General features: G+C 44.0%; 1 protein-coding gene and 1 long non-coding RNA gene across 3 annotated transcripts in view; one reads left to right on the top strand and one right to left on the bottom strand.

Annotated features, from left to right (window-relative positions):
* Fbp1 (fructose-bisphosphatase 1) overlaps positions 1–11,813 on the top strand; it is a 34,438-nt gene extending 22,625 nt beyond the window's left edge. For both annotated transcript variants that reach the window (XM_004643794.3, XM_023703977.1), the window contains 4 exons: positions 4,118–4,258; positions 7,891–8,028; positions 9,228–9,347; positions 11,511–11,813. In XM_004643794.3, coding sequence (XP_004643851.1) covers positions 4,118–4,258; positions 7,891–8,028; positions 9,228–9,347; positions 11,511–11,702 — 591 coding nt within the window. In that variant the 3' untranslated portion in view covers positions 11,703–11,813. The remainder of the gene's footprint in view (positions 1–4,117; positions 4,259–7,890; positions 8,029–9,227; positions 9,348–11,510) is intronic.
* The window catches only part of LOC111813356, a 17,010-nt gene extending 2,943 nt beyond the window's left edge, over positions 1–14,067 (bottom strand). Inside the window, exons 1-2 of the long non-coding RNA XR_002818640.1 lie at positions 12,352–14,067; positions 9,065–9,067 (exon numbers count right to left, since the gene is read on the bottom strand). This is a non-coding gene — a long non-coding RNA (uncharacterized LOC111813356). The remainder of the gene's footprint in view (positions 1–9,064; positions 9,068–12,351) is intronic.
* Positions 14,068–14,364: the final 297 nt, after the last annotated feature.

The following is a 14,364-nucleotide window of genomic DNA, read 5'->3' as shown; positions in this document are numbered from 1 at the left end:
CATCATCATCATCATCATCTTCTTCTTCTTCTTCTTCTTCTTCTTCTTCTTCTTCTTCTTCTTCTTCTTCTTCTTCTTCTTCTTCTTCTTCTTTTATTGAGAAACAAATAGCAATGAGACAATTTCAAAACTGATTAATAGGACAGTTTCAATGATTAATACATTGTACATTGTTATCTTCTTAGTGGTTATCCATAGTACAAGATGCAGACAATATCCTGTCCAAACACTATTAGTACAAATCTTTCTTCTCATTGAATTAAGCGAAAGTAGCTGTGTATCTATCCTAACTATTCTGTATATACAGACACAAAATGGTTCTTCCTTTGTATCCCCTTTTTTTGTTTAGTCCTGTCAGAGATGGGTATTCCACTGGCATCTAAATACTATAGGAACATAAATTCAGCAAAACAATCCAACACAGTCCAGCAGTCCACTATGGTAGTGGGTTATCTGAGGAAGTCGCTGACTTGAGCCTTCACCTGCCTTCTGACTGGAAATATGCATAAAGGACAGGTTCTCCTGAGGCCCTGGGCAACTACCATGGCTGACGCATCTGTCCAAATATCAAATGAGCACGGGTCTTGCAATTGCTCATTTGCCATCTGATATCAGAGCATCAGGTGTTCTCTTTCATGTTTGGACACAACTTCACTATCCCCCTTCTTTAAGCTAAACGTCTCTCATTTTTCATGTTTTTAAATGGGATGATTTTAAATATCCCACCAACCTGGTCACCCATTCCTGGACACATCCTAAGTGGCCATGTCTTTTGAAAATATTCAGCTTCCACAGCTTTGGGAAGATTTGGTTACCCTGATAAGGCAAAATTCATGGCCACATGACAGCTCTCTTTCTCCATCCAGTTCTGCCTGACTTTCTTCTGTCAACTCAAGTCTCCAAAATCCGTGGTGTCTTCCCCTCTACTCCTTATCAGGTGATGAAAAACAAAGCATATCCCAGTACCGCAGCAGTTGGTGGCCTCAGCTAGTTAGATAAAGGTAGGATCCAGGATCTTTCTAATTTGTCAAAAGATTTATGCTCACTGATTCCTGGGCATCTGCAAGAGGATAGAAGAGATTCTTCCCTAGCAGGAAAGTCACTCATTGCTGGGGGTTTGGAGGAGGAAAAGCAGGCTCTGGGAAGGGAGATGAGCTAAAAAAAAAAAAAATTCTTCCTCCAAATCTGGGATTCAGTGGAATTATTTTCTCTTTCTTGAGTATGTGGGTATCATAGATGAGTGTCAGCATTCCTTACTCTGTGAAAGGACATGAAAGTGTAACAGTGTTTAGTGACAGTATTTCTGTTTCTTTTCTTTTCTTTCTTTTTTTTTTTTTTAAATGTATTTAGTACAAGGTCTACAGGGTCTTCCTACACAGATCAGACTCGTAATGATCCTCCTGTTTTCAGCCTCCCAAGCATTGGGATTATAGGCACATCCACCTTCCGTTTATTCTGTGCCTTTGCCATAGGCAGATGTGGAGGGTTCTGGTTAAGACAAATCTCTGGGGGGCTGTGCTTGGTGGAGACCTGGTTCCTCAAAGCCCCAGTGAGTGGGAGGAGAGGATATTGCATGTCCTCTCAATATGTCACTGGCTTCAGTGACCCTTGGGCAGGTGGTCCATATTGACAAAGGCTATTAGGTTTTTTTTTTTTTTCAACACTTGCAATTTAGGGAAAACAACTCAATTTTTGGATCCTGTACTCAGTCTGTGGTTGGTATATACAACCAAACTAAATCAAGTAATAGCATCTGGCCAACTAACCAATCGGTCATCCAGATGAAAACCATGAGGAGGAGGGGTGATGGGAAAAATAGAGAGAGAAAATTTGTTTATTCTTCCTTATATATGAATAGTTAAGAAACATTAGTGCAAACCTCTGCTGCTGGATGGCACACAGATCCCCAGGAGTCATCCTGGAACGTCTGACTTAGGAAGTACAGGCTGCAGCCACATTGTTAATAATATGTCTGGCAATTTTGGTGATACTCGGGGAGGCCCATTTTCAAAAGTTATAGAAAGAAATGATGTGGAATATTTCTGTTGGGTCATCTCCCTCTCCTACTCCATGCTATAGACATTTATGTCTTCTGCAATCTCTGACTGTGAAAGGAATAGAGGAAACTGGGGGAAATTTGGCCATTTTAGTTCCTTTTTAAAATTAAGTACAGAGGTCCAGGGATATAGCTCAGTGGTTTAAACAACTGCCTGGCAAGCACAAGGTTCTGACTTTGATGCTCGGTGCTAAAAAAAAAAAAAAAAAAAGAGGGGGGGGGACCAATGGAATTCCTTCCATCCAAAAGGCTTTAAAATCAAGCAGTGGGGGGCTGGTGAGATGGCTCAGTGTTCTAAAGCACCTACTTAGAACAAGTTTAGCAAAGCACAGGGACCGCGGTTCAATCCCCCAGCACCACATGCCCGCCAGCCCCGCCCCCTGGTGGCCACACACAAAATAAATAAATAAATAAATAAATTTTAAAAATAAAATAAAATCAAGCAGGGTAGGGGCCAGGGAGATGGCTCAGTGGAATAAGTGCTTCCCTGGCAAGCGCAAGGGCCTGAGTTCAATCCCCGGTTCCGCCTCAAGCAGGGTGCATCCAAACTGCAAGATGTACTCAGAGTCATTTTAAAGATTGAGGAAGTGTGTTAATAAAGAAAATCATTATCAATAAGAAGTCACTAGGCTGGCCAGATAACTCAGCGGATTAAAGCTCCTGCTTAGGCGGAGTGCAGTGGCCAGGGTTTGATCCCTGGAGTGCCAGGCCAGACCTGCCCCCTGGGGTGCACATAGATGTCAATTGAGAATGGGCGTGGTGGCGCTCGCCTGTAATCCCAGAGCTTGGGAAGCTGAAAACAGGAGAATCACTAGGAGTCCGATCTGGGTAGTGAGACCCTATAGACTCTGTAGACCCTGCACTAAATTAGGAGAAGGAGAAGTGCTTCCCTGGCAAGCACAGGGGCCCGAGTTCAATCCCTGGTTCCGAAAAAAAAAAAAAAAGTAGGTGCTGTTTTGCTGCATTTCGGGATGTGTAAACAAATGTGTATGGATTACCACTGGCTTGTGGGTAGTAGATGCTTTCTTTCTGATTTTTGTTGTTTTGTGGAACCAGGGATTGAACTCAGGCCCTTGCGCTTGCCAGAGAAGCACTTATTCTACTGAGCCATCTCCCCAGCCCCCAATCTTTCTGATTTTTAAATGGCACAGTAATTGCATAAATTTATGAGTTACTTGTATTGTTTTGATATATGTCTGGAACATTTACTGCTCAAATCAGGGTATGCACCCTTTCTCCTCAAAGATTTATTGTTTCACCAAGGTGAGAACATTCAAAGTCCTTCATCTAGCATATTACTGTGTGATTCACCCACTGTGCAAGAGGACACCAGAAGTTCTCATCTTGGAGTAGCTCAGTACTCGTTGCCCAAACTTCCGCCCTCCCTCCCCCATGCTTCCTGTCTTCTCGTAACCAGCATTCTACTTTCAACTTCGATGAAATCAACCTTAAGATGTCTTTCTTACTATGAGTCATGGTAAAAAGAAAAAAAAATTAGACAACATCTGCTATACCCTGTAATGACCCTTGGGAAACATGCCAAATACCCATATTTCTGAGAATTTCTTTAATGTGAGAATGATGCGACCGCGCTGCTCAGCGGGGTACGTGCTGTGATTGGCAGGAACTCAAGAAATTGATTTTTCTCACCAGACTCACTGCCCTGCAGCTCGTGATAATTTGTTTAAATAAAGATGGAGTAGGCAGGTGAAAGACATTGATGCCCATAATCAGATTAAATTAGTCAGAACTGGCAAAAAGGCGTGCTGTTTTTTGGAAGTGATAATGGAGAGATGAGCGAATATCAAATTAGAAAAATGGGAGAAGGGCCCTGATTGGAAAGGAGGATCCAGATGCAGGAAATTCAGGGTCTGGTGGGAAGGCTGCTGTGACAATGTAATCAGGAAGTTACTGATGTGTGGAGGAGGGCCTGCTGGGAAGAGCCCCTATTTCATTAGAACAACACCTTGACAGCGCATCTTGCTTATGGTTAATGGAAAAGGGCCACAAAGCAAAACAGAAACATTTTTTTTCTCTTTCTCTTTCTCTTGCTTGCTCCAGAAATCTACTGGTGAGCCTTCCGAGAAGGACGCCCTGCAGCCAGGCCGGGACCTCGTGGCAGCTGGCTATGCCCTCTATGGCAGTGCCACAATGTTGGTCCTGGCCACAGAGAGTGGTGTCAACTGCTTCATGTTGGACCCGGTGAGCACCCTTACAGGAGGCCAGTGTGTGGCCGGCTCTGAGTATGTGTGTGTGTGTGTGTGTGTGTGTGTGTGTCCAGAGGTAGGTTGAGGTAGGAAATGAGGTGTGTGGAGAGACCAAGGTGGGGTAGGAGAAGGAGGGAGATGGAAACATACAAACAAACCACAGAACTGAGAAACAATGTCTGTCCAGAGTGTAAGAAGAGTCCTTGTTCCAGGGTGAATTCTTTAAAACAGTCATTATTCCAAATGCCTCCAGTGCCCGTATGCATTAGGTGAAGTGTGCTGGCAAGGCTGGGTAAACCAGAGGGGTCTGGCAGCTTTTTCTACTTGGGAACAGAGGCTCAATCTTGTAGGGCTTCCACTGCTTGAATATACACTAGGCTAGGGCTGGAGAGATAGCTTGGCATCTAAGTGCCTGCCTGGTAAGCTCAAGGACCCGGGTTCGATCCCCAGTACCACATGCAGTGTCTGCCCCAGAACCCCAGGCACACCATTCCAGCCCCGAAACCAAGTGGCACATGCCTATAATCCCAGCGCTGGGGAGGCTGAGACAGGAGAATCACTACAAGTCCAAGCTGCATAGTGAGACCCTATACCAAGTAAATAAATACTTAAAAATTTTAAAAAGACACTAGGCTAAATAAGAAATGTTTTTAGATGCGCAAGACACAGCTAGATGACTCACATTTATGAACCAGCAGGGCCCCGTAGTCGGTCTGTTCCCCACCCCACCAGATCCATTCCTAGCCTTTCTGCTTTATCAAAAAAGCTTTTTTTCCTGAGTGAAATGGGTTTCCCAGTTGAAGCAATGAACGCCAGTGTTTCTTAAAAAATAGCTCCCAAATGGATTTATCTTTGTGTCCATGCGTGCAAACCCGCAGTTAACCTTTGTGATAAAACTCAAAGGAAATGAAAATAAAGGAGGACATGAGGATAATCCTCCAGTGTACCTTATATAGAAAAGGGACCTTACAAAGAGAAGCCCATGGTACCATTAAAAGATGCTCAGTGACAGTTTTTTCACATGTTTACTAATTTGTCCATTATTTATTTAGTCAGTTTAGATGAAAGTTTCAACAGAGCAAGTAAATTAGGGAAACAAATCTCTTTAAATATTTGGTGCAAAAAGCTGGACATAGTGGTACACGCCTGTAATCCCAGCACTTGGGAAGCTGAGGCAGGAGAATTGTCATGAAGTGGAGACCAGCTTGAGCTACAGAAGACAGCCTGAGCGCAAGCCAGTCTGAACTTCACAATGAGACCCTGTCTCAAAAAAAAAGACAAAACAAAGCAAAACAAAAAAATATTTGATGCAGCTAAACCCACCACTGAAACACATCCTCAAGGGGATAATCACTGACATGCTGGTCCATTCTTTATGCACGTAGTCCGCACCACCAAGGGGACAAGAACTGGATGTATAAAGTACTTTCAATTGTATAAATGACTCCATATGATGCTAATGGAATGCTTTACGCAGTGACTTTTTTTTAAGTAAACTCAAGGTGCAAACTGCAACCTGGAAACCTCCGTGAGGAACAGGTTATAAGGAGCTCACGGGGCAGCATGCGTGGCAGGCGGTGTATAAGAGAACACAGTCTACCTGTGACTAGGGCGCTCCTCACGGAGCTGGACTTTCACCTCCTTGGAAACATGAGCATTTAGGTAAATAAGGGCAGGGTAATAGTGCCAGTTAAAGTCTCCGAAGGAGATAACTTCAGAGGGAAACAGCAGCACAACCAGAGCAAAGCTCAGTGTGAGCCCAGACCCCAGCTTCTGAAGTCAGGGCTATGTCTCTCCTGACGCCTCTCCTGGCCAGGCATTGGCAGCTTCCTAGAACATCTTCTGGTGCTTCTGAATCGATAGATATATAGTAAGAGAATCAAATAGCTTTTTGCTTCCAGGTTGCATCTGGCTGTCTGCAAGAACAAGTTCCTATGTATTTAACAGTATTTTTCCCTCTTCAGATCTAAGTGTCTCAAAGAACAATAAAGGGGAACCAGGAAGATGGCTCAGTAGAATAAGCGCTTCCCTGGCAAGCGCAAGGGTCTGAGTTCAATCCCCAGTTCCGGGGGGGGAAAAAAAAAGAACAATAAAGTATGTTGTAATAGAGCCCAGCTCTTGATTTCAGCTCCTCTGCTCACTGCTGTTTAGGAGGAAAGGAGGCTTCTTACCCGGGAGGTGCTAACTGCTACTTCTTCCTTTTGGCTCCTCCAAGGGCAGGCTGATGTTTTCTGCTAAAGCCACCAAGATACTGACACATGTGCTTCTCGCAGGCTTTCCTTTCATCGTGGTTTTGTGCCTCCGTTATCATCAGAGGGGACGCCCCTCCCCGACACTCTGACTCCCAAGCCCAGCTCTAGGACAGGGCATCTGCAACACATGACTTCCTGAGCTCAGCACACAGTACCTGGTGTTCTTGTAAAGGCATTTATTTCATTTTGCTGATTCTAAAATAAAATTACTATATATTTGTTTTCAACATTTTTGGAAATACAAAAAAAAAAAGGCATAAGGTAAAAATGAATCACAATGATGCTTTTCAGTGACCACTGTTAATTCTAGTTCTCTCTCTCTCTCTCTCTCTCTCTCTCTCTCTCTCTCTCTCTCCAACATACTCCGTATCTTTAATTACCAGTGTCTGTTATGGAAACTAAGATGCCTGGTCCTCTCTTTTTAGCTCTTACCCTAGTCATGCACTCTCTGCCAAGGGAACAGAGCCGCCATCATGCAAGTATGTCTCCTTTAAAGTATGAGAACCTCAAAGGCATAAGTAAGCTCAGTGCCGGGCTGAGTGGAAGACAATGTTCTGAGACAAATTGTACACATCAGTGAGGCAAGGAGTGTGAAGTGCTATAAGCACAGGCCCAGAACTCAGGGTTCCACATGGTGAACCCATGAAACATGCAAATGGGACAGTTTTCACTAACATATAACTGTAAAATCAAGTACAGGACTATGATTCTACAGTCACTTGACTCTCCCAACATCCCACGTCCCAACTGCACCAAGTTGTAGATATATAAGCACACACATATGTTCTATTGCTTTGGACATGCAATTATTATTCTGCTTTAATTTTTGCTGTTATTTCATGCGCTTCCAACCTTTCCTTTCCAGTCTTATGGTTTCTTTCTTGTTAGCTGAAGTCATTTGCAACAAAGTCAATAATCTCCTTTACCCGGCCGTTGGCTTTAGAAGCATCCACTTGCTCGATCCTCCTCAATTTCCTTCACTCTTTCTCATCACTCTTTCTTTCCACACACTGTTCACAGTTCCTGGAGTGTTTGGCAGGAGCCACTGGGTCTTAGGATGAAGCGACCACAGCCCTGATGGCTCCCAGTTCAGCCCAGCCAGCCCCACCCATTATTGTCTGTGTCTTTCTTTCCTTATTTCTTTTTTTTTTCCTAAAATCTTATTTATTTGTGTGTGTGTGTGTGTGTGCGTGTGCGTGTGTGTGTGTGTGTGTGTGTGTGTGTGTGGCCAGCTCAGCCCACCAGGGAGCAGGGCTGGCTGGCATGTGGGGCTGGGGGATTGAACCGAGGTCCCTGTGCTTTGCTAAGCTTGTTCTAAGTAGGTGCGTTAGACCACTGAGTCATCTCACCAGCCCCTTTCTTTCCTTATTTAAAGGCCATTGGGGAGTTCATCTTGGTGGACAAGAATGTGAAGATAAAAAAGAAAGGTAATATCTACAGCCTTAACGAAGGCTATGCCAAGGACTTTGACCCTGCCATCACTGAGTACATCCAGAGGAAGAAGTTTCCTTCAGTAAGTGAGCAGACAGTGGATAGGCCGGGGGCAATGTCAGTGTCCAGGCATTTGGCACTAGGGGCAGTTCTGGGGAATGGGTGTCCCCATAGAAGAAAGGGGACCCTTGGGATTGAGAAGAGTGCTAGACTTTATCTAGGACTTAAGTCATGCATCTGTTGATCATCATCAATCCTAGAGGTGAAGGGAAACAGGGATGGAGGTGAATTGAGTGTCCACCTCCCCCGAGCCTGTGTCAAAATAATGTCAAAACAGTAGTGCTCTTTCACTCTTTACCATTTTCTCTTGGCAAAAGAAAATTAAGATAACAAAATTAATGAGATGAGTTCATGGCAATAGGACATTTCTACTTTTGGAGCCCCTGATCCCAGGTAGTACGCGATGTGGTTCTCCCATCCTGCCACTTGCCGTGTTGTACCTGTCCCTCTGGGCCCACATCCATGATGAATTCCTATCAGTTGTCTCAAAGTGGAGAGTGTCCTTCTCTGTTTCTCTCTAAAGAGATTATAAGCTCATAAATACAAAGAAAAGTGGCTAATTGTACATCCAGCTTTATGGGGGACTATATAATTTTGTTACACCCTTTCTTAAAAGCCATCAATAGCTGCTGTTTTCTGAGGATGAAGCCCAGATGATGTTAGCACGGCATCCAGGGCCCTCAGAGCTGGCCCCAGAATTTCTCTAGTGGAACTATTTCTCCTTTCTGTTTGCCTTACTTGCAACATGCACAGCACCTGCACATCCCCAACAAAATGCACAGCATCCCCAACATGTACACCTCCAGCCCCTGCACACATGCATTCCTGGAGGCCCTATGTCAACAACATTGGCTTTTCTGTGTGGCTAAGTCTTTACTTGGACAGATTCCCCATCATTCCTTCCCAGCTCCTTAGTTTGCCAAAATCCTTCTTCCACCTTCAAGGTTCTGCTAAATATTACAATTTTGTGATACCTGTTCTGGCCCTATACCCACAATCACCACACCCTTTTGGAGCTTCTACCAGTCATTTGACCTACTGGGAGATGCACAGGAGACACTCTCCATTTTTTATGGTATTTTCATTATATTTCTTACTACAGTTCCAAACACACACCTCATAGGTGATCAATAAATGATTGTGGGGTCAAATAAGCATAGGGCATGAAGAGAATGCTCTTTATTTTCTGCAACCCTTACAATGTTGTTTGTGACCTTGTAGGATAATTCAGCTCCCTATGGGGCCCGGTATGTGGGCTCCATGGTGGCTGATGTGCACCGTACTCTGGTCTATGGAGGGATCTTTTTATACCCTGCTAACAAGAAAAGCCCCAATGGGAAGGTAAGCATGGGCCTCTAAAAGTGACTGAGAAGGAGTGGATTTCATTTTCAGCCTGGGAAATTTTAGGTTCCTTGGGAAGAAAAAAGGTTATGACAGCTGTTATGCATTCCAGTTGTTTCTTGGGATGCGTATGGCATATTCTTTTCTAGGTTTAGTCTAAAGCCAGACGATATAGCTAAACATGAACATGTTCTCTTGAGAGCTGGTCCAGTATTATGGCAAAAAAAGGATTAATGGAGTTATGGTCAGGAGGAGACTAAAAGTGCTTAGCATTTCCCCTGGGTATATGGTTTGGCTTGGACCAAGTGAGTTCCATTCATAAATGGTCTAGTCTCATTATCAAGACAGCAATTCAAACATATGTTGCAAAGAGAGATCTTCTTTGACTGCTTTCAAAAGGCATAAAATAGAAATAACAAATGAGCCTGACATTTGCTACCTAGAAAATGATACCTTTTAGGGTAGGGAAGAATTCTGGAGAAGCCTGGAGTTTCTGGGTAAGCTGATCCCATTGACTGCTGCTCCAGTTCCAGTGCTGCTCCCAGCAAGTCACAGGGTAGAGTGTACCTTCTTGTGCTGCCTAAGGGACACTGTCTTCTCCTATGCAAGGTGACAATGTACTTGTTTTCCAAGCATTATGTCTGCTTTATTATTGCAATGGACAGATATTCTTTTTGTTTGCTTGTTTAGTTATTTTTGAGACAGGATCTTCTTATGTAGCCCAGGTGAGTATCTTGGTTACTTTTCTCTCATTGCTGAAACAAAATACCCAACACCCAAAATTAAGGAAGGAAAGATTTATTTAGCTCACAATTTGTAGTAGTTTCAGTCCATACTCGACTGGTTCCCAGGCAAAGTGACACATGACAGAAGGCAACAGTTCATCATTGCTGGTGGCAGACAATAGCAAAAGCAACAAGAGCATAACGGGGGAAGAGCGGCAAGCCTCTTTCTCTCCCTTATGCTGTGTACACAGTACCCGGCCCAGGGCAGGTGTAACACTCAACCCATAATCCCAGCATCAGACTATGCATCAATCGCCTCCAGAAGCCCACCCATGACTGCATGAGACTTTAGAAGGACATCTAGACATAAGCATAACAGTGGGTCTTCCCTCTTCAGTAAATCCATCACTTATACCTACAATTGTGATAAATCAGTCAGTGGACTAATCTGGGGTCACACACCCAGGATCCAGTCACCTCCTGTAGTCCCACCTAAGAGCCCACGAGGCTTTGGGGGATGTGTAGATATAAGCCATAACAATAAGAGAAGGAAAGAGAACAAAGAAACCCTTAAGATAGAAACTGATGTGTTTCAAACATAGTGAGTTCAGGTCACTGGGGGCATCCTTCTATGCAGAAGGCATCAGCCTTGCAGTAGCCACATGTGTCCCACCTATCTGATTAGCTCACTTTATGGCACTTTTCTTGAGTGCCTCCAAAAAGTGTACCTTGACCCAAGTGTTGAAGTACCTCCTATTTTTTTCAGTTTTTCAAGCCTGGCCCGGACACCTATAAGGAAATGGTCAGGAAGCACCTGCACGGAGCTGTCTGCTCAGTAGGCAGTCTGGGTGAAAATGCCTATGACAAAAAGTTAACATTTGAAAGCAAATGCCAAGGTGTATAATATACTAAATCCCACCCCCAGAGCCTTAGGAGAATTGTAAAAGGAATGCATACAGAGCTGCACACAGTATTACTCTGTTCGGAGGAGCCGGTCTGCTTTCCAGATGTCTGCAGCCAGACACTACAGTGGGTTTTTTTTTTTTTTTTAAATGCTTTTAGAATAGGCAAAGCTCCATCCAAAGCACATACAGAATCACTCATTAGGTCCAAGTTCTGTGCTAGACAGAGAAGAGAACCATCAGCACTGCCAAAATGTCACTCTGTCCTGGATCCAGGTGGTCTGATGCACATTCACATCGGGTAATCTATCACTGGCTCTGGCTTGGTGAAAGGTTTTAATTTAACCAAATGGTTAATCATTTGTCTCAGACATAACCTGGTGTGGGAGGGAACTTCTGCAACCTCCTTAAAGGAAAAAGAGGAGATCAGTTACCTTGGAAATCCCCACCATCTCTGCAGTGTTTGGCAGAGAACAAAACCTCTCTCTGTGTCACCTTCTCATTTGGTGATGCTGGTCTCCGGTCTTGTCTTCCAGCTGAGACTGCTGTATGAATGTAACCCAATGGCCTTTGTCATGGAGAAGGCCGGGGGATTGGCCACCACAGGCAAGGAAGCTGTATTAGACATTGTTCCCACTGACATCCACCAGCGAGCGCCAGTCATCCTGGGGTCCCCTGACGACGTGAGGGAGTTCCTGGAGATCTACAAGAAGCACTCTGCCAAATGAAGAGCTGGTCTTGCCCTCACCGCAAAGAGCTGCCTCACAGCACTAACCCATTCAGGCTGTGGATTCTACATTCCTAATCAGTGGACATAAAATACATAGATATTTTCACCATCTAATGTTCTCTAATGCCGATGCTGCCTACCCCAAATGCTATCTCAATCATGTCACTGGTGGGAAAGATATACTCTGAGCAGAGGGAGGAGAAGTAAACATATTCTTCCTTTTTAAAAAGTATTGCTTTGGGGCTGGTGAGATGGCTCAGTGGTCTAAAAGCACCTACTTAGAACAAGCTTAGCAAAGCACAGGGACTGTTGTTCAATCCCCCAGCACCACATACCAGCCAGCCCCGCCTCCTGGTGGGCTGAGCTGGCCACACACACACACACACACACACACACACACACACACAAATAAAATTTTAAAAAAAACTGAAGAATGAATTTAAAAAAAAAAAGTATTGCTTTGTGTCATACAATGATGATGATAAATCATCATTATCTTCACAACAACCTTATGAATTGAGTGTTATCTAATCTATTTTAAAGGTGATGAAACAAAGAGCTGAGAGTTGAAGAAATCTGCCTGAAGTCTCCAATCAGTGAGTGGCAGAGCTAGAATTTGAACCCAGGCATTCTGGGCACTAAACTACGACTCACTCACTGCATTGCCTTTCCTACATGTTGTCTCATCCAGATAATAAGGCTGTCTGTGCCCTCTAGGGAGGGAAGCATTGCTTAGTTGCTAGTGACAGCTGCATATGGCTTGGCCTTCCAACTACGGCTACAGCCATCTGAGTCGCAGCTGAAAGTTCACATTGCTATTTGATGGTAATTGTTCTAAAGGCACAGAATGTTATTGAACTAATAAAGCCTAACGTCCTAGGTGTCATTACCACAAGGAAAATGATTCATTATAAAAATCCAATTTAATGGGATACAATATGTGGCAAAGAGGTAGGTTTCTAAGTTCCCTCTATAAACACTTTACTCCTTAGCTAATTTTAGCCCTTTCTAGACCAGAAGTTCAAGATTACAGCAAGTTTCATCAGGTGTTAAGTAACACCTGTGGCCTTTCTTGAGCTCTGGATTTAAAAATGTGTGAACCAAACATATATCTTCACTTGTGAACTTAAAATAGGTGTCTGCATAAAGTCTGCTCCTTTCTCTGCAAACACTCCCCATGAATTCCATGTTTCTCCAGCAGGAAACTTAGCTGGATCGCAAGTGTTAGGTTTGCTTTTGTACCAACTGGAACTAGATCCTGGCATTTCCCCCACTCAACTGTGGCTTATCTCCCCATGAAAGTCTCTACTCACAAAACTCCTTGATTTTTAACCTTCTTGTGGCTCAGGTGGTTTCTGGTTCTCAGCAGGAAAGGAGATGCTTATCTGAGAGCCTCTTCCTATGGTTGAGACAAACACAGGGCGGGAGTAGAACTCCCCCAAACTTGGGCCGTGATGAGACAAGCAAAATAACAGAAGCCCCATTTCTTCTGCTTCTGTCTGTATGTTCTACATGATCTCTTTGGTCTACAATATTATTCACTTAATGGAAGGCTCTCAGCCGATGCTTATTCTACCATGGGAACATCCAAGGCCTCTATGTATCCTGCTCTGAGAAAGATAATCACAGATCCACAGAATTGGCAACACACACTGATGCACTCTGATGATTCTTAGACTCTCAGAGTGCGATTTGACCTTGGAGATTCTTGGACAGATGGGGGTGTAAGGATCCCATCTGCTGAGTATCAGGCAGGGATGCACAGAAACTCGGGTTCCCTGTCATGCTGGAGACCTTCTCTATCCTAACCGAACATATAATATTCTTTTAGCAAAGGAAAACCTCCCCTCCTGACCACACACAAACTTAGCTGCTTAGCAATTTCCTACTGAATTCCTCAATATCAGTAATATGTAGGGAGCTCATTTCTTCCCTTTGCCACCTGCAGGTCTGATTTGTGCTCACAGAGCTTTCATGGCTGTACCTCCCCTTCCTCCCAGTCAAGGCCATACTTGACCTTAAGTCTTAAGTGTGTTAAGGAAAGTTAGCCGAGGAGTTTCTCCACAGTAGTGCACATGTGTCCTTCACCAAAGGTAAGAAACATAATTCCAGCATGACTTGGAGCCACCACGGGCAGGTTAGACACAGCTTATGCCTCCCTCGGGGCATTTGATGGAACAACATCCAGACTACGATAGATAGGAAAACTTGAGCAACACTGGCTCCCAAAGCCCCCAGCATGACTGTGGCCTATTCCCCAGAATTAGGAATAATTTCAAGATGCTTGTGGTGCATTAAATGATACCCCCCCCAAAGACATGCCCATGACCCAATTTATGGAACCTATAAATGTGACCTTATTCTTTGCAGATATAATTAAATTAAGAATTTTGAGATGAGATCATCCTAGATTACTATGTGGCTCTTAAATTTAAAATGGCCTCAAAAGAGATACACAGGTTCGATCCCTGGCACCACATGCCATGCCAGCCCTGCCCCTGAGAACACTGAGCCGGTAGCCCAATCCGGGCATGGTGGAGCATGTCTGTAATTCCAGCACTGGAGAGGCTAAAAACAGGAGGATCACTACGAGTCTGAGCTGTGTAGTGATACCCTGTACAAAATGCATAAATATATGCATACATAAATAAAGACACACA

Source organism: Octodon degus, unplaced genomic scaffold, assembly GCF_000260255.1.
Source record: "Octodon degus isolate 3935 unplaced genomic scaffold, OctDeg1.0 scaffold00184, whole genome shotgun sequence".
NCBI lineage: Eukaryota > Metazoa > Chordata > Mammalia > Rodentia > Octodontidae > Octodon > Octodon degus.
This window is presented reverse-complemented; position numbering and strand designations above follow the sequence as displayed.